The sequence below is a fragment of the Lontra canadensis genome, unplaced genomic scaffold (genome assembly GCF_010015895.1).
Source record: "Lontra canadensis isolate GAN:19392208 unplaced genomic scaffold, GSC_riverotter_1.0 scaffold25, whole genome shotgun sequence".
Classification (NCBI taxonomy): domain Eukaryota; kingdom Metazoa; phylum Chordata; class Mammalia; order Carnivora; family Mustelidae; genus Lontra; species Lontra canadensis.
Window position 1 is genome coordinate 11211866 of NW_022631019.1, and position 19972 is coordinate 11231837.

General features: G+C 59.3%; 1 protein-coding gene across 1 annotated transcript; it reads right to left on the reverse strand.

Moving 5' to 3' along the window:
• Positions 1-316: 316 nt before the first annotated feature.
• Positions 317-16930, reverse strand: FAM131C (family with sequence similarity 131 member C). The gene is made up of 7 exons (XM_032863515.1): positions 16815-16930; positions 6012-6127; positions 4968-5003; positions 4622-4715; positions 2380-2562; positions 2011-2121; positions 317-1203 (listed from the first exon to the last, which is right to left on the reverse strand). Exons 1-7 carry the CDS (start codon positions 16834-16836, stop codon positions 920-922), a joined length of 846 nt encoding a protein of 281 aa, XP_032719406.1. The 5' UTR covers positions 16837-16930; the 3' UTR covers positions 317-919.
• Positions 16931-19972: the final 3042 nt, after the last annotated feature.

The window sequence follows — 19972 nt, forward strand, 5'->3', positions numbered from 1 at the left end:
AGTGAGCAGGTCCCCCATCAGGTCTTATGATGCTTGTTCTCAGGTATAAGGAGGACCCTGTGGCCCAGTTACCCTCACCCCACCCCCAGCTTCCTTGTTGGCTGAGCCAGGGCTGATAAAGCAGGTCCCTAGGTATGGCTCCTGGGGGATCCACAGAACCTCGGGCATCTTCCATGGGGACTCTCCTGGCTGGGTGGCATAGGCTGACCACCTGCATGTGTGTTGGGTGGTTAGGACCCTCCCCTAAATCCCTCTATAACCCCCTTACCCCAGGGGCTCAAGGACACACCTTCCCCCAGAGACCAGGCCAAGTTCATCCAGGGTGAATCCACCACTTTAATGTCTGTAGAGAACCTTCTGGAAGGTGGGAGAAGGGTGCAAGGAAGGGAGCAGGGGCACCAGGGACAGGCGATCCTCGTGGAGGGAGCCGAGGAGCTTAGCTACCAGAGAGGCTGGTCCCACCGCTGATGGGGACACAAACACAGAGGGAGGGGGGAGGACTGAGCCCCAGGGTCAAGGCAGGGTCCCCAGGCCCCACTCCAAGTGGGTCTCCCGAGTCCTTCTGAGAGCGTCTGCCCAGGGGCCCAGCAGCTGGCTCCTCCTGGCAGCTTGCCCTGGTGCCTGCTGAGAGTCCTTGAGCTCACTGCTGGCGGAAACCCCACGGGGGAAGGTGCCCTCCTGAGCCAAGTAAAGAAAGGAGAAGGGGGATTATGGCTCCCACTCCTGGGGCAGGTCCACGGAGGCACAGATTGGTCCACAGGGAGGACTGGCCCCCTGTCCTTGCTGTACCCACCCCTGCCTGCCCTGAGGAGTCCAGAAATGCCCAGCCCAGACCCCAACATCCTGATACGCCTGGGCTGCCCACCGGGCAAGGTCACAGTATGAGGAGGCTCAGAGGCACACAGCCGCCGCCCCCCCCTCAGTTATAGAACACCTCGTCCTCCTCCTCTGAGAGGGAGATACTGTCCACCGAGGGGAGGGAACCCTGCAAATGGGCCCCACCCTCAGGCCCCAGACCCCGAGGCAGCCGCCGCTGATGCTCCTCTTCCAGGCTGGGGGGCTGGGGGCCGACAGCTGTGATGGGGGGCTCGTCGGGTGAGGGCCAGCCCTCGGGGGAGAGGCCAGAGGAGGAGAAGGCCAGAAGACTGTCATCCTGTGAGGGGCCACTCAGAAGACTGTCCTGCAGGTAGACGCTCTCCAGGTCTGGAAAACCAACAGGAGGGGTAGGGAGCATGAGGAACAGAGGCCCAGCCCTGCTCCTCACCCTCTCCTGGTGCGTGAGGGAAGGTCAGGGACAGAAGACTGGTCTCCAAGTCCTTTGTCGCTGCCGAGCTGTGTGACCTTGGGCCAGTCACCGAGCCTCTCTGAGCCCCAGTTTCTCCCTGAGCATTACAGGGTGGTGGAGAAAGCTGGAGTAGTTAACAGCAAGCAGGCTACACTGCCCTGCCTCGAATCGGGCGCTGGGACAGCTGGGACAACCCCTGTTCCTCTTGGGCCTCCGCTCCCTTCCCTCCCCTCACTCAGGGGGAGGATTAAGTAAGATGATGGGCCTGTGGGTGTCACCGAGGCCCCGGGGCCACTGAAGCCCCTGCAGTAACCTGGGCTGTGCTTGGTATTAAGGATCAGATCCTGGCTCTGACACCTCTAGCTGTAACCTAGGGCAAGGTTCCCGGTGCCTCACTTTCCCTTATCTGTAAAAGGAATAATAACAGGGCCCCCTTCTTAGAGGCGTGGTGAGGAGGAAGTGAAATGGTACAGGGCAACACCGAACGGGGTAAGCACGTCATCCCCTAACCCGTTACAGCGCTCATTCTCGCCTCTACGCTTACGGCGCATGCGCTCGGTGGGCAGTGGGCGGGGCAAGGACCCCCTGCTCCGGCCCACAGATGCAGAAACCCAGGCTGAGACAGGGAGGTGCTCGTCCGAGGTCACCGTGGTTTGGTGGCAGGCACCCAGCCCCTGCTCTGCTCCACCCACCCCGCCCCGCCCCGGCGCCAGCCGGGGTCATACCCTGGAGCCGGACCATGTCCTGAGGGCTGTTCTCGAGGTGAAGCTCCTCGTCGTCCAGCGAGGACCAGGCGCTCAGCGTGGCCTCTGTGATCGCGAACTGCTCGGCAACCCCTGCGGGTTTGGGGGAACAGCGAGACCCAGCTCAGCAGGGACACGGCGGGGGGCGGGGGCGTTCAGCACCAGGACGGGCTGGCACCCCACAGCCCAGCAGTTAGCTGGACTGTCCATCTGGGCCCTGGTGACCAGACGGCTGCCCCGAATGCCTGTCCACCCATGGCCATGTCTCAACAATGCCCATGTGGCGACCCTCGGTCCCCTAAGGACCAGAGCCCCGACCAGTCCCCGTCCCCAGGCTCCCCAACCACTGACCTGCAGCAAAACGGGCCTCCCGCAGCTCATCAGGAAGGCGGCAGTAATGCTCGTCCTCAGCGGGGGACAGCTCCCAGCCTGACCGCTGGGCGCGCCAGCCCTTCCACTCAATCAGGTGGGCCACGCGGCCACGTGCCATGGCGGTGGGCTTTGTGATGTGGTCCTTGATGCTCTGCACCACCCCTGGGAGCATTGAGGGCAGCCGGGTGACTGCTCTGACATAAAACCCTGCCCAGGGGTCTGCCCCCCGCTACCCCAGGCTCCCCGCCGCCCCCACCTCAGGCCCATCTAATGGCCTGTACCCCACAAGCATTCGAGGCTCTGTACTCACCCCATGCCCTGTGTCCTCCCAGCCCCGTGTCCTCCCAGCCCCATACTCACAATGCCCTGAATCTATCCCAGCAGGTCCTCCTGCCCAACCAGAGCCCACGCCCACTCAGCACCCCACACCCTCCCTGAGCCCCAAGGCCCCACCTCACTTAGGTCCCCACCCATGCAGAGGCCCCAAGCCCTCCCAATATCCTACTCCCAGCAACGTCCCCCTCCACCTGGTGCTTCTTCCCCAGACCTGCCACGCCCCTCATTCCCTTTGACCAGATTTAGACACTTCTGTCCCAGAAGATCCACTCAAGGTCCACCCAGCCCTCTCCCTTTATCTATTAATTAACCAGTTCCAAGAGAGCACCCCCTGTGCCAAGGTCAGTGCCAGCTCTGCTGAGCGGGAGACCTATGTGGGATGCAGCAGGCCAGGAAGGCTTCCTGGAAGAGGTGGATCGGAGTTGAGCTTTACAGGTAGGCTGGTGGTTTGTAGGTGCATTGGACAGATGGACAGATGGAGGCAGAGATGAGACGAGGAGGAAGCCATGGCAGAATCTGGCATGATTCTGGGACTGCCGGGGATGAGATATGGGGGCCATACTAAGGCTGGGATGGCAGAAAAGGCTGGGGAGCTCATCAGGGGTGAGACTTAGGACTGAGAGAGCCAAGCTAAGGCTCCAGAGTTTTCCTTCTAGCAATGGGGAGGCACAGCAGGGTAGTAAGCAAAAGAGTGGCAGGTTAGATCCGTTGTTTAGAGCACCCCAATTAGGGGATGGGGCCAAGGGTGGAGATGGGGCACCATCAGGAGGGATGATTGAAGGGATGCAGCGAGAGACAGGACAGGGGCTGGGAAGTGGGGAGGAGGACCTGAAGAGCTCTTAGGAGTAGACTACCTCGATGTGGAAGCTGACAGAGAAGACTGTCAGAAATGATTCAGCATCTCTCTGAACCAAGGCCGAGCATACCATCACTGGGGTCTCAGAGCCGTGATGTGAGGACCGGCAATGTTTAAGCAAGGAAGCTAGAGACATACTGAGAAAATGGGAAAGATGGGAATGAGGAAGAAGGGGGAGAACCCGCCACACATACCCCCAAGCTAGCAGCACAGGCAACCAGAGAAAGCTCTGGAGGAGGAAGTTCGAGTGGCCCCTGCAGGGCAGGTGAGGCAGAGGGAACGGGTAGCGAGTGGGAGAGAGTCAAGGCAGCACGGGAATGGCCTGGAAGGTGTGCGTGGATGACCTGGGCCAGATGCTGTGGCAGCCCCTGGAGACCCCTCTGCTGGCCTGCCTGCCCATCTCCCAGCTGCTGCCACCTCCCACCGGCAGCCCTCTCCGGAGCCTTGCCCTTAGCTCACGGGAGTGGCCTCACCCAGAGATGCCTGGGAGGCGGGAGAGCCTTCCAGGGGTCACCGCCGACCAACACGGTAGTGATACCCAACCGGAAGTTCTGAGGTTCGATTCGTGCTCCTGAGCTCCCAGGGATCGGGCGGAGACAGAGTCCTCCTGTAGCCCCATCTCTGCTGAGCTCCTTCCCCTGCCTGGTCCTGCTGCCCTCACTCCTACGATCCGCCCTTGAGAACGATCCCTCCATAAATCACTCGCACAATTCGAGTCTGGGCTCTGCTTCCAGGGAACCCAACCCACGGCAGGGTGACGGCAGACTGCACCTGCCGCGGAGGCCGGGAGGCCACGCCAGGCAGACATCGGAAAGACTGAGGCCCTTCCCTCACGGCTTCAAGGGGCCGCAGCAATTTAACAGCAGCGGTGGGGGGCAGGAACCCTAAGTTCCATGTCCCTGCAGAACCTGGCATGGAGCGTGGCTCCAGGAAATGTTGGCTCCCGCAGGCTGCATGCCCTCCAGACACAGCAAGGGCAAGGGACAGGCTGTGCTAACCCTGGGGCAGAGGAGGGACCCTGGCACCTACCCACAAGGGACGAGGTGGCCAGAGCTGCCACGTTGTAGTTGTTGGAGCAGGACCTGGAGTCGGCCAGGTAGCCATTGGTGGTCTGGAAGCACCTCTGCAGAAAGGAGGGGAGGAGGGAGTAGGGCAGGGCAGACCTGCCAGAGGACATCTCCCGGCCACTACCGTCCCATGAAGCCCCCTCCCCAGGTGACCCTGCCCACTCCCACAGAACTGTCCCACTCACTGCTGTCATCAGGCCCCCTCCCCCAAGGTGGCAGGACTGTGTGCCCGGGCTGGGGTCGCAGAGCAAGGGGCCACGGTGTCCGTGGCAGCTGTCTGGACTGAGGAATGGGCAAAGCACACTGACCTGCCAAGGATCCCAACAGAAATCCATCTGTTTGTCCTAAAATGAGAGGAGGAAGAGGGTCAGGCAGGGCCTGGCAGACGGTGCCAGCAGATGGCACGAGTCCTTGAGCCTCAGGTGGTGGTGGGGGTCAGCCTTCTGCTATTGTCTGAGGTCCGGGCTCTGTCTACTCCTGGTCATGCCCCCCTGGCCTTCCCTCGCTGTGCAGAGAAAGACGTTGTGGGGCAGAGGGGTGGGCAGTGGTGGCTCCGCCAGGAAGGCAGTGGGCGTGGGGGGTAGATTGGACCTGGGTTCGAGCTTCGACTCTGCCCTTTCTACCTGGGTACCCTTAGACTAGTTCCTTAATGGCTCAGGACGTCAGTTTCTTACTCTGTACGATGGTGATAAGTGCCATTTATCTCAGGGGTTGTGGTGATGCAAGTGACATGATATAGGCAAAGTATCCATCATAAAGCTTAGCATGTGGTGTGTGTTTAAAAAAAAAAGTGATTATGTCAACCGGTAGGTCCAAGCCACAACTTCTGGGGGTGGGGTGGAAATTATGCACCAGGATCTGAGGCCCCTGGCAAGCTCTTCCTAATGCATCTGGACTAAGAATCCCACTCTTGGGGCGCCTGGCTGGCTCAGTCAGCAGAGCACACGGCTCTTGGTCTCAGGGTTGTAAGTTCGAGCCCCATGTTGGTGTAGAGATCACTTAAATAAATAAACTTAAAAAAAAAAAAAAGTGCCACTCCTTTACCTTCCAGAAGGCAGGGCAGTCTGCTAAGAAGGAAGGTGGTGGGCTGGTCAGGGAACTTGTTATCTGCAAGGCTGGGGTACTTTGCATGGAAAGACCTCCAGAGCAGGACTCTCTTTTCTGGTCCTGGTCCAAGTCCCTGGATGCCCAGCCCGATTCAGACTTTCACCCAAATGCATACCAAACCTTAGGGGCTCTGATCCAAGGAGGGAAGATTGGAACAGTTGCGGCTCCCTGGGGAGCGCTGTAGGGGGCATCCCAGGAACCAGGGTCGAGGCAGGTGAAGGTAAGGATCAAGTGGGACCAGTTACCTTGCCAGTGACATGGTCTGGAGCAACAGTGGGGGGGTGGCTGGAGGGCAAGTCCGGGTTCAGGGGGTCCGTGCCCTGGGGCATGGGGCAGTCCTTGTGGGCACTTGTGAACAGATCTGGAAATATGACAACAGGAGGAACTTAGAAACGCCCCCCAACAGCCCCGCACTCCCTACTTACGAGGCTTGTTCAAGCCAGCCCTGCCCAGCCCAGTACTGCCCAGCCCAGTAGCGCTGGGCACTACTTTATGGCCACCGATGTCATTTTGTAGAAAACAAAGACCGAAGCAAGCCCGCGGCAGGGGGGGATTCCTGCCAGACCACCTGCCTGGTGCCCTCAGTGGGAATTCTCGTCCATCTGCCTGTCCCTCCACTTTCGTTGGTTAGCTAGCACCCACTCCCTGGCACAGCCTATGAGCTCGCCTTCACAGAGGCCCTCAACTCCCAGCCCTGTCCAGTCTCACCCTCCACCTGTTCCACACCTGGACCCGCAGGGCTGCACGTTGCTGGAAAAGGTCCCCAGCCTCACACAGGACACGGACCAGGGAACCGTCTACAGGTCTCCAGTCCCCGCAAAGTTTGCTTCCAACCAGGCTAACTACCTCACGCAGCTTTACTTCTCAAACCTGCCACCTGGGCACCGCCCTCCCCACAGCCTGCTGCTGGCTGCTCCCCCATCCCTCACGGAGGTCCAGAAGCTTGCAGCAGGCATCACCCCATTTTTCTACCTGAAATCATTGCCCTGCCCCCATTTTGCTCACACCATCTGCTTTCCTTCCTGTGACAAAGGAAGAGCTGTCCCTGCTCCATCCAAGATCAGACCCCCCACCCTAGAGACCACCCCCAAGCCTGACCCGCCCCCCACCAGGGGCCCTGCCTCCTGTCTTCTCTCTTCTGGTCGTCTGCCCTTGTCTCCCTCTTGGCCACCAACACGGCAGGTGCTGCTGTGTCTCTCCCCTCAGGACTCTCACCTGCATCCCTGCTCTCCCCACCCATCCAGTGCCCCCCACCCCCACCCCCCGTCAGACCCTCACCTCCGAGCAGCCCCAGCATCTCCCATCCTTTAAAGACCTTAACCCGGCTTCCCCTCAGCTCCCTGCCTGCTCCTCTGCCCCCTTCCAGACCACACTTAGAGTTGTGTCCGACCTCTACTTCCCCCCTCTCCATCTCCATCTCCTGTCTCCTCCCCTCTGGGGCCCCCTCCCCCCCCCCCCCCCCCCCCCACCCCGCCCCCTCCCCCCCCCCCCCCCGGGTCTCTCACAGGACACCTCCTCCTTGTGCGGCTGACCCCCGAATTTACACCTGTGCCCGTGACTCTGCTTGAGCCCCCAAATGAAGAGCCAGCTCCCCTCACGGATGCCCAACAGGCGACAGCTGTCTCAAGGAGACCCAGGTCCATCTTCCTCCACTTCCCCGATTTTAGCAAATGATGTAACAGCCCACCCAGCTGTACCAACCAAAAAATCCAGTTTTCTCTGAACGCTGCCTTCGCCCAACCCCCCCGCCGACAAGCAAGTCCTACTGGCTCTCTCCAACCTCCATTCCAGACCCAGCCCTCTCTGTCCCCACTGCCGCTCCCCACCTGGGGGCACCACCCTCTCTCACCGGGAGGCCACTGGCCACAGGCTTCCCCCACTCTCCACCCACCTGCACCGGGAGACTACTGGTCAGACTGTCTTTGCTGAAAACCAGCCACTGGCTTCCTTCCACTGCCCTGGAGGAGGACAGCCAGCCTCCCACCAAGGCCTTCAGGGGCCCGCTCGCCAGCCTCCCTGCTGCTCCTCAAATGGTCCCCTTGTTCTTTGTCCTTGTTCTCCTCTCCACCTGGAACATATCCTCAGATCTTCCTGAACCGAGTCATTCAGGTCTCAGCTCAAGGTCACCTCCTCAGAGAAGCCCTTCCCGTCCCCACACTGGGCACCAGTCACTCCCCAACACGGTCAAGCTTTTGTGAAGTGTCCGGTCCCTTCCCGCGCAGTGAGTGTGAGGCCGAGGGAATGGAGACCATAGCACAGGGAGTAAGCATCTATTTCTGATGCATTCAAAAGTATTTGCTGAGCACCTACTATGTGCCAGGTGCTGTTCTGCACACGAGGAACACTGGCAAATGAGACAGAGACGCTAGAATGTCAGCTGCCCTCACACCGCTGACATTCTAGTGAGAGTGACATTCTAGGTCATTCATTCACCGAAACAACCTTTCATTCCTTCACCTGAGGAGCACCCATCTCCTGTCTATACCATGCAAGCGTGTGAGGACAGAGGTGGGATTAAGACTCCACCCCGGCCCTCCTAGAGCTCCCAGTCTGATGGAAACCAGCCTCAAAGCCCCTCATGCAAACACAAGGCTGACCCCAGAGGACAGCAGCACCCCGTCTCCTGGTGTGACCAGGCACCGACTCCTCATACCGATGGACCTAAATAGGAAGGATCCTTGGCTCAGCTTTCTAGAGGAGGAAGCTGAGGCCCAGGCGGGCATCAACTACCCAGAGGCACCCAGCCCGTGGCAGGCAGTCAGGGTCTACGCCCTGTTACTCTGATGCTCAGGCTTACTCTCTTCCAAAGCACAAAAGGAGTTTTGATGAGTTCTGTGGGGGTCAGGGACCGCACAGAAGCACTGATGGGGGAGCTAGCCGGGGGTGGGGTGCGTGCCAGGAGAAGGGGGGTGAGGGCAGGGGAGGGTGGGGTGTGCAGCTTGCATGGAACTGTGAGTTCCGGGAGACACGAGGAGTGGGGGTGTCTGCGCCATGGCAGGGAGGCGAGGCTGCTACAGGGCACTGGTCCCAGCCAGCAGCCTGTCCTGCCCTGGACGCGGGCTCCCAGCACCCTTCCCCAGCTTCGACAACCCGCGGGCAGAGCTGCAGGAACTGAGCATAGAAGCAGGCAGGGCATCCTGTGAAGGAGAGGCCAGCGTCCTACCCCCCCCCACCCCGCCTTGGGTCGGATTCTGCACAGCTGGGGAGAGATGGCTGGGACGCAAAGGGGCAGTGGAGCGGCCTGTCTTCCCTCCCCCTGCACAGCAAGGGCTGTGACTTTCTCAAGGGACACTAAGGAAGGGGCCATGTTTGAGTTTTGTGGGCGCCCCCTAGGAGGGTTGCTTGCAGGGCAAGGGGACCCTAGTTCCCAGAGGGTGGGCAACGTCAGCAGGCAAAGGAGTTGGGCAGGGAAGGGAAGAGGTCAAACCAGGTCAGAGCTCCCATGACAGGGGTCCTGCTGCAGGCAGGCCCCCCAAACAGCCTCTGAGAGAACTCACACATGCTAACCTGGGGCCCGTGGCCCCCCTTCCCGCTCATCTTCCACTACTCTCCCTCTTGCACTCCAGCCACATTGGCCACTCAGACATGCCAAGCATACTCCTGCCTCAAGGCCTTTGCACTGGCTGTGCCTTTCCTCCAGCAGGAACTCCCTCCTCCCATATAGATGCAGGTTCATTCCCTCACCATGTTCAGGTCTCTACTCAATCTTTAGAACCTCAGGGAGGCCTCCAGCCACCTTGTTTAATGGTACCCGTCCTTTCCTATCTCCTAATTTTCCGTCATTCCTTCTCTAAGGTGACATTCCTTCTTTACGTTATTATGTGTCCGTTTCCTTGTTCACCATCTCTCACTAAACCATGAGCTCTCTGAGGGCTGGTCCTCGTCAGCTTTAGTCGCCACCATAGCCCTAGCACCTCCTGCCACAGGGCCTGGCACATTGCTCATTTTTTTTTTAAATAGTCTTTATTTTTTTTTAAGATTTTATTTATTTATTTGACAGACAGAGATCACAAGTAGTAGGCAGAGAGGCAGACAGAGAGAGGAGGAAGCAGGCTCCCCATGGAGTAGAGAGCCCAATGTGGGGCTTGATCCCAGGACCCTGGGATCATGACCTGAGCCGCAGGCAGAGGCTTTAACCCACTGAGCCACCCAGGCGCCCCTCACATTGCTCATTTTTGTTGAAACTTTGCTTCAACAGTGAGCCAGTCATGGCTAACAGAGACCACCAGAGCTCCAGATAAATAAATATATTTTGGCCACTTTTTCTCAAGTTCCTCAGGCCAGACCCCAAGATGTCAGAGGAGAACAGGACCTGGAGAGGAGGGAAGCCAGCAGTCCTGGCTGGAGGGCCGAAGCGAACACTGAACAATGAGGTGGAAGTCTCTGTTCACACTGGACTGAGCTTAGGATCCCTAAGGGACCAGAGAGTTCTGAGAGGGGCCGGGAGACTGTTACCGGCAGGGAGGTGAAGGAGTCTGAATGAGCCTGTCTGAAACAGGGCGAGAAAAGGCAGGCAGAGCCCCCATCCCCCATCCCCTGAACTCGGAGCTCTGTCACCCAGGAACCGAGAGCAGTGTGGGCTGAGCTGTGTGCTTACATACTGGGGCATTCAGCTCATCTGGTTCCTCCCCCCAAGTCCAGGGGCGCACCCCGCATGAGGCCTGCCCCTCCCCGAGCTTCAGGGTCTCCAGGTGTACAAATACCAGGTTCCGGGGCGGCGGGGGGATGTCCTTCTGCGGGTCACGTAAGCCACTATACTAGGTTATGTGTTTAAAAAATAAAATAGAGGATGCCTGGGTGGCTCTGTGGGTTAAAGCCTCTGCCTTAGGCTCAGGTCATGATGCAAGGGTCCCGGGATCGAGCCCCACATCAGGCTCTCTGCTTGTCAGGGAGGCTGCTTCCCTCTCTCTCTTCCTGCCTCTCTGCCTACTTGTGATCTCTGTCTGTCAAATAAGTAAATAAAATCTTTAAAAATAAATAAATTAGAATTGAACAGAAAATACCAGAACCGGGGCGCCTGGGTGGTTCAGTCGTTAAGTGTCTGCCTTCGGCTCAGGTCGTGATCCCAGAGTCCTGGGATCAAGCCCCGTGTCGGGCTCCCTGCTCAGTGGGGAGCCTGCTTCTCCCTCTCCCACTGCTGCTCTGCCTGCTTGTGCTCTCTTGCTTTCTCTGTCAAATAAATAAATAAAATCTTTAAAAAAAAAAAAAAGAAAGAAAAGAAAATACCAGAACCTATCAAGGAGTCAGGTTAAGTATTGTTTCGTGAAACTTCTGTTTAAACCACACAGGCCCACATGCACCCACACATGTGTGGCGAGAACGTTCTAAGCGTGTGCTGGGTCATGACGCAAAATATATGTATTCCTACAGGTTCTAGTCAAAAACGTTTGAAAGTCACCACTCCTAAGATTCCAGTGTAGAAGCCGGGGCCCGCCGGGGTGCAGGCAGACGGGTGCTAGAATATTTCTAGGGCCCCTGGCCATCCCTAAAGCTCTGTGGACTTCGGGCCAGGGAGTGAGGGGAGCTGAGGCCCAAGAAGGCCGGTAGGCAGCGTCAAGGGCCTGGAGCACACAGGACTTGAACAAGGTCATTGCTCATGGGGGACTTGGAGGACTCCTGGCTCTGAGCCCCTCTCCAGCTTTCCTGCCCCCCCCACCTCAGCTGGGGTGCAGGAGCCTCGCCAAAGCCGCCTTCTCCCCCGAGCACTTGGGCCCCGTGATGTCACGGGCTGGTTGCCATGGAGACGTCAGGTAATGGAGCAGCCCGGGGTGAAATCACAGGCTGCTCTTTGCCCAGCTGGGACCGGCGGCCACGTCACCAGCAGCAACTGGAAAAACACAGTGTTTCGTGTGGGCTGGGGGCTGGGGGTCCCCTGAGGGGACCCCTGGCCACTTTTCCTAGGGGCGCCTCCTTCCTCCTCAGTCCACACCCTGCTCCTCTGACCTCAAGGTCTGAGGCCCCTTCTCAGACCTGTCCCCTCCCCCACCTCCCCCAGCCACGGCAGTGACAAGCCTCTGGTTGCCCTGGCAACTTGGAGGCCTTCTCGGTCCTTCAAGGAGAGGAATGTCATCCGGACATCTCCTGCATCCCTCTGCCTTCAAGCAGAGCGCTCTTCTGCCGACCAAGGATGCCTGCTGCCTTCTCACACCAGCTCCCTATCTGCTGTAGAGCCCAACCACCCAGACAGCTCCTCCTTATGTCTCACCTAAAGCCGTCTGGCTGCAAAGCACCCACCCTGTTCCTCGGGTCAGTCCACAGCCCGGTCCCCTCTCCCCTGCCTCCGAGCCATCTAGTCCCTTTAGCTGTCTTTGGTGTTGGAGTCCCAGCCCGTTAGACACTGCGGTTGCCATCTGTCCCCAGAGTGTCTCCCAGGGCTCTGCACCCCAGGAGAGGCAGGGAGGGCCCCAGGTTAACCCTGTTTTTTCCCAGCAGCCCAGACAGGGTAAACTTCTCCTTGAAAGCACATAGTAAGAGCAGCAGCCTGGGTCTGAAGGCCCTCGCCCAGCCCTGTGTGTGCTGGTTGCCCACCGAGGTCCAGGCCCTGTCCCTGCCTCCAAGGAGAACACAGCGGGCCCAGTGTTCCTTTCACAGTCCCTGCCCTGGGTCTAATCCCGGCTTTCTGCTGCCAGCCCGGGCTGCGGGCGTGCGGCCCAGCCCCTGTGAGCCGAGGGCTCTCACCTGTGCAATGAACCTGCCCGGCTCCTCGGGAAGGAGCCCCTGACCCAGCAGGTGCTCTGGAAACCGAAGCTGCTCCGTCCCTCTCCGCTCCCAGATCTGGTCCCCTTTCTAGACCACAGGACAGATCTCAGTCCCTCTGGGAGCCCTGCAGAGGGAGGCCACCAAGAGTGAGCCCTTGGCCTCTCTGCCTGGTGAGTCACTGACGTGACAGCAGGCCGTCCCGCTGAGCTTGGCGGAGGCTTGGCCTCGAGTGGACAAAGTGCCTTCCTGCTCCCTGGGGCATGTGTTTATAGGTCACCAGGCCCACAGCGGTAACTTCATCAGGGGCCTGATGGGGGTCAGTTTCTATCCCCAACCAAGGATAGAGGGAGACAACAGGCTCTTCTCCAGGACCTTCCACATACCTCAGCTCCTCTCTCCTTCCTCTTCCATCTTGGGGCTCAGTCTCTTTGACGAGCTATCCTAGAGCCCATCCTGCTCTAGTCTCACCTCCTCCAGGCAGCCTGCCTAGACTGGCCTCCGCTGTATTAGGCCACCAGCAGCCTTAATGAGCAAACTCCGGCCTGCAATGATTTGCTGCCACCATTTGTTGAACACCTACTGTGTGTTGGGTACTGTCCTAGGCCTTTTCATCCATTATCTCTTGTTTAACCCTTACTAAACCCCTGCGAAGTAGTATCATTATGCCCATTCTTACAGATGGGGAAACTGAGGCTCAGAGAAGTTAAATCACTTCTCCAAAGTCACCAGCTAATAAGCAGCAGAGATGAGGTTCAAACCTGATCCAGTCTGAAATTCCAAAGCTTGCGCTCAAACCACTAGCCAGTGCTGATCTCTTCTTCAGGCTGCTTTTCCGTGTGTGTGTGTGTGTGTGTGTGTGTGTGTGTGTCCATGTCCGTGTCCTGCCTCCCCCACTAGACCACTCCCCCGGGCAAGGTTGTGTCTGTCCTCTCAGACAGTGAGCTCCCCAAGGTCAAGGCCCCATCTACTCCTTCCTCAGTCTCCCCCAGTACCCAGTGTCAGACTGCTCACTGGTTCTGCAGGGGTGAAGGGGAGACAGTGCGAGGCGGCTGGGAAGACAGCATAGTCGGTGGGCCCTGTGTTCTGTGGGGCGCTCTGCCCGGCTCCTTCAGATCTGGAGCCTTCTCCCAGACATAAGAGATGTCTGACCTTCCAAAAGAAAGACTTCAGTCCCCCATTTCTGCCCTCACAAACCCCAGGGCCCAGGGCACTGAGACCCCCACAGTGAGGCCGGGAGGCTGATAGGTTGGTTGGAGGACAAACCTGGGCGGGTGGAGAGGTTCTCAGGGCCAGGGGCATGGGGCGGGCCCTGAGAGACTCTGGAGCTGGAGAGAGGGGGCTAGATATTAATTTCCCTGCTCTGTGCACATTGTCACCTGCGGTGGCAGCAAAGCCCCAAGCAAATACCAACCCTGAGAGTGACTGCAGAGCGCAGCAATTCTGAGCACTGGCCATGCACTCCGTGCCTCTCTCTTGGGGGTCGCATCTGAAAGCAAAGGGCAGGGGCTCCCTGCTCAGGCGCTGGGCTAACACAGACCTGAATCCAAATCCTGCCTCTCTGTGTCCTGGCTGTGTGACCTCAGGTAAGACCCTTCCTGTCTCTGAGCCCCACGTCTCCCCTCCCAGGGTTGAATGAGGATGAACTACATCAGAAGAGTAAAAAGGCTCAGCCTGGCTTAGGATAAGCCCCCGAAAAGTGGTAACTTAAAAGTAGATAATGAATGGGGTGCCTGGTCGGTTAAGCATCTGACTCTTGATGTCGGCTCAGGTCATGATCTCAGGGTCGTGAAATCAAGCCCTGCATCAGGCTCCATGCTCAGCACAGAGTCTGCTTAGCCCTCTCTCTCCCCCCTCTGCCCCTCCCCCTGACCTCTCTCTCTCTCAAATAAATAGAATCTTTAAAAAAAAAAAAAAAGTAGACAACAACACAAAATAGCTCCTGGAAACGACATGTGTCGCCTTACTCTGGTCCCCGTCACTTTCCCCAAGTCCTCAGCACCTCGAGTGCCTGCCATGAGGCATCCATGAGACAGGATGGGGCTAGAAGCCTCCGTGTCCTCCCCTTTCCCAGCCAAAAGGGGCTGGCTTAGCTGTCTGCACAGAAGGGTAATAACAACAAATTTAAAATTAAAGAAATAGCTAAACGTGCCAGGTACTGGTCTGAATGCTCTACATGAATTAAGTCCTGTAATCCCTGCCCAGCAATCCTACGACATCGATACTGGTATTGGTCCCATTTTAGAGATGAGAATACCGAGATACCCATTCAATATTAAGTAACTTGCTGAGGTCACAGAGCTAGGGAATGGCAGATGGGAACTTAGGCTGGCCGGCTCCCGAGTCTGCACCCCTAACCTCTCAGGCCGGGCACAGAGAACTGACACCCCATGCTCGCGTGGAGAGGTTTTCCAAGTGTGGCCTGTACCTGGGGCCTGGCGTCTGGCTAGGGCGGCCCCAGTCGGGTGCAGACTTGGGGCTCAGCATTAGCAGGAGGCTCCCAATCCCTGGCCTGGCTTCAGGGCTGCGCACCAGGCACAGGGAAGCGCTTAGAGAAAGGGGTGGTTATTAGCACCAGGCCCAGAAGCTCCTGGAAGCCTGCAGCTGGAAAGGAGCAGGTCAGGTGCCCGGCTGTGGGCTGGGGGTGCAGTGCAGAGGCTTGGGGCACAGGCCTGGCTTTTTACAGGCCACTCAGCTCCCCCCACCGCCCCCGCTCTGTTTCCCCATTTGTAAAACGAGGACTAGGACAGCACCTACCCCAACTGAGCTGGTTGTGCCTAAAACACTCCAACCAGTACCTGGCAAGCCAGAAGCAGTATTGGTGACAATTGCTCTGACAGTATTGGTGACAATCGGGGGGGGTGTGCCCTCCACGTAGTGGTCCAGTTGCTGAGATCATGGTTGTCCTCTGCTCCAGTGTCCTGTCCCTTCTTTACCTTTATCCAGCTCGCCTGCTGCATGTTGGGACCGTAAATGCCACCCCCTCAGGAAGGAGACAAGGTTCGAATACACAACGAGATCTGGAGGTGGAGCCCAAGCCACAGAAGGAAGGACGAAGGAAGTCCCCCTTCTTAGTCTGTGTGACCTCAAGCAGGCACAGCAGAGGGTGCTGACCCTGGTGGGGGGGGAGGGGTGGTCCAAAGACCCAAGCACCAGCCTGACCTTGGCAGGCATCTCTTCCTCCCTGGCCTCGTACTGTTCAGTGGGTCTGTGGCTCACAGGTTGGGCCCCCGGTATGGGATGACCAAGTGACAGGGAAGGGACACAGTCACCAAGGAAATACCCGATCCCAGATGCTCAACACCCAGAGCCTGTCCAGAGCCTTTGGGTTTTTGGAGACATGCTAAGAGCCTGTCAGTCCTAAAGAACCCTAAATACTCTTCCCTCTTAAAACTGTCTTCCCCCCTGGCAAGCTGTGGGTCTCACAAAGGCCGGGGCTGTGCTACACTCGTCCCCTCTAGATGCCCAGCAGGTACACAGCACCTGGCACACAGTAGGTATCATGCTAATATCAGCCTGATGAATGAGTAAGTGAACGAACCTCACACAACCTAACTCCCACCCACGATTCCAGCCCGGACACCCTCCTGAGACATCCTAAGCCACTTACCCAAATGTCCCACCACAGGGACTGGTGGGCCCCTGAGAGGCCGGGGTGTGTGGGGGGGAAGCATCGTGCTCCTTGCTCAGTGTCCCTCAGCACAAGCCCCCCCACCCAGGGCCTGTTCATCCCTCTACAACTAAGTTTTGGGGGTGATGGGTGGGGTGGCAGCCCCCAAGGTTGGGGGTCAGTGGGTTTGCCAAGTTGGAGTCAAGGACTCAGTCACCTCTACCCCAGTCCCCCTGCTCTGTGTAGGACTCCACTGCCATTCCCACGGGACAGCCAATCCCAACTCCTGGGGTGCCACCCTGGGTAGCGGTCGGGGTAAGGGGACAGAAGTGGGGGCGTTGAGCAAGTCAGGCCTGTGTGTTGGGGGCATAGGGGAAGGACAGTCGCCTGCTTCTCCCGGGGCCGCCACCTGCCCTCCAGAGAAGCCAGGAGCGGCCAGAAGCCTTCCTCCCCTCCAGAGCACGCGACAGGGGGCGTGTGGCTGCTGGGCTGGAAGCGACCCCGCTTCCTGCCCCCTGCCTGGGTGTGGCTCCAAGCCCGGCTGGAGATGCGGCGACCTCCCTCCGCTCTCTCGCTGCGCTGCCACCCCCGTCCCCTGTCCTCCCGGGGGCACCGTGTCCCCTGGGTCTCGGTGGGGGCGGGGGGGGGCGTGCTGCCGGTCGGGGAAGGCCGGGTCGCCCCCCAGCCGCAACCCCCAGTCTCCTCCGGGGCCCGACCCCCACCCGGCCGGCGGCCCCCTCACCTCGCGACACGCAGGAGCCCATCACGGGGCCGCGGGGCCGCGCCGCTGCGCCTCGGGTGCGTCGGGCCGCCGGGCGCTCATGTCTCCGCGGGCGCGGGGCTCACGCGCGGCGCCGCGGGCGGTCGGGCCGGGACAGGGGCTGGGGCTTGGGCTGCGGCTCCCTCCGCTCGGCTCCACGCCGCTCCCGCCGGGTAGTCCCCGCCGCCGCCGCCGCCTCCCGCGCCGCGCCCGCTCCTACCAACCGCGGGCAGCACGGCGGGCGGGGGGACCCGGGGGAGCGCTCGCCCGGAGCCCCGGAGCCCGAGCCGCGCGCAGGCCACCCCGCCCCTTCCCCGGCCCCCGGCACCGCCCGCCGTGCGCACCTGTGGCCGCAGCCCCGGCTGGGGGGCGGGATCAGTGGGCGGGGGGTCGGGAGGGGTGAGGGGTCGGAGGGGTGAGGGGCGGGGGGGCGGGGCCCTGGGGCAGGTTGAGGAGGGCTGGGAGGAGGGACCGAAGGGGTAGGGCCGGGAGCAGGATGACGGGGGAGAGGGGAGGGATCCTCTGGCCCTCACTTCTCGCCACCCGGTGACCCTGGCTGAAGGTCGAGGAAGGGGGCGGAGGGGAGAGGCGCGGAGATTCCAGAATTTGGGGCACAGAGTACACAACCTTAATTTAACAACCAGAGCTCAATAACACTAATTCCGTTACGCCCATTTTGCAGGGGAAGAAACCGAGGCTCACAGAAGCCAGATGCCTTGCCTGATGTCCCTTGGCTGTGAGGGACAGTGATTTCTCACCGCCAGCTCCTACTTTGGGGCCCGCTGGCTTAGGGTGGAGGTCCAGAGGGGCCCCAGTGTACCAGAGGCCTCACTGGCAGACAAGAGTCAAGCACCCCTTAGCAGGGTCCCCTGCTTCTCTGGGCTTACCCAGGGTGGAGAGAACTGAAGCACAGCGCCTTTTCTCAGCTGGGGCCTCCTGTCTCCTGCGGTAACAGTGGCTCCATCAGGGACTCACCTGCAAGCCCACTCACATGTGTCCCCGCAGACTCACACACACTCGCAGACGCTAGTGCACACACAGCCATCTGCATTCACACTGACACACAGTCACACACACGTGCACACAGCCAGCTCCTGAGCAAACCTTCCCGTGCACAAACTCATCTATCTCCGTGTGCCTTGCCCTACCCGTGTGCCTTTTACAGGCCAGGAAGCCAGGTTCGCTGGCTCCCCTCAAACACCCGCTGATCGCCTGGGTGGGTTTCCAGGGATGAATGAGGTTTGGGGCAGGAGCGTGAAGTGGAGCTGGAGGCCTCCAGCAGGACAGAGCCAGGCCTGGTGGCAGTGCCAGGGGGTGGGGGCACGTGCTGACCTGGTTCTCTTCCCCCAGACCTGGGGCCCTCTCTGGAGTGGGGGTCAGGTGGGGAGTGGCTCTAGGCAGACCAGGTGTGAGTGCCCGCTCTGTTCACACAAAGCTGTGTGACCTTGGGCAAGTTGCCTCACCTCTCTGAGCCTCAGTGTTTTCATCTGTTAACTGGGGGTAAAAGGAAATCTCACCTCACCGGATTGCTGTACACATTAATGAGAAATATATGCAAAAATGACTGGCACATAGTAGGTACCTAACTCAGGGTTGAAAATAGATAACAGTGACAGTTAACACAGATATGTTGCCTTGTTACATCACCAAGCTTCCCTACACCCACGGGAAGCCTGAAGAGTCTCTATTCGATGACTGTGTGTGAAGCACCTACTATGTGCCCGTATGAGCAAGAGAGATGGGGCAGCCCAGTGTCCTTTCTCTTCTTCCTGTGGTGGGGAGACTGGACTTGGCTCTGAGGGATGGCTCTGACTCACCATGACGCAGAACGTTTGTCACAGCTGCTGATGTTCCCAGCTGGCAGCCTAGCAGCTCTGGGGGCAGGGGGGACTGGGAGGGGGACCCCAGCAGACAACAGGGCAGTTGACAGAGGAGAGGACGCCTGGGGAGCCCACTATGTCCCCTTCAGCCTAAGACAGGGACAGGTGGGTGAGGCTGGGCAGTGGCCCCACCCTCAGTCCCCCACCATCCCAGAGAAGGGACCAGGGTGGGGTGAGGTGGCTCTGGCTCTCCCTGCCTCCGGCATTCATGGTGAGCAGCTCCACACTGACTCAATCTTCTTGTACTGACTGGTGCTCAGAGAGGGGCAAGGGCTTGCCCAAGGTCACACAGCAAATGGCTAAAGGAGTCAAATCCAGGTGTCCTGCCTATCAGCCCAACTTGGCATTAACTAAAGACTGGGCCTTGCAGGGGTGGGCAGCTCCCCCTTGCAGGCCCACATTCACCTTCCCAGTCCTTGGAATTCTGCTGAAGCTGATGATTCCCAGATTCCCAGATAGCTCTAAGATGTGTGGTTGTCCTTCCCGGGGGGCAGGCTGTCCTTTCCCAGATCAGCCCACAGTCCATCTGTCCTGTGACCTTCCATGACCCTCCCCCAGAGCCCTCTATGGGGGAAGAGAAGGAGCCCCTTGTGGATGAGGGGACCAGAAGAGTACCCCAGGGAGTGCCCTGAATCCCATTCTCCCATCCTGACTTTGGGGATCCAGCCAGAGCCCCCGCTCCTGTGGCCTGCCCCCACTCTTCCTAGTCAGCAGCAAACATTCACAGCTGGCCCCGAGTGCCTGGTCCTGGGCTGGGCACTGGAGCATGGAGAGCAGATGCTGCGGGGCCTGATGGGAGAAAGATCAATCAAGCGAAGCCTTACGGGGATGAATCAGACTCAGTCCAAGCCCAGATGCTCCTGGGGGGGGGGCGGGCGGCAGACATGGCATGGGGGGAGCCATGCACATAAGTAGTTTGGGTCAGTGAGGATCGTGGTATGTCCCCGTGCCAGCTGAGCATTGTAAGAGCAAAGTCCCTTCTTTCAAGGGTCGTGGGGATGGCTGCAAGGTGTTGGTGACCCTGCAATGGGAATGTGAGGGTTGAGTGGGACATTGGCAGGGAGACAAGGACGAGCGCTCTGTGTGCTCAAGGCCATGGAGGCAGGGATGCTGGAGGGTGTACAGGGGACCAGAGCATCTGAGGTCTGGGGGGCCAGCAGGAGAGGACAAGGCTTCCGGCTGGGGTTGCCCAGCTCCAGGCCTCGAACAGCATCTCAGGGAAAGTTTCTCGGGAAAGGCAGAGCTGGATAAGCAGAAGGA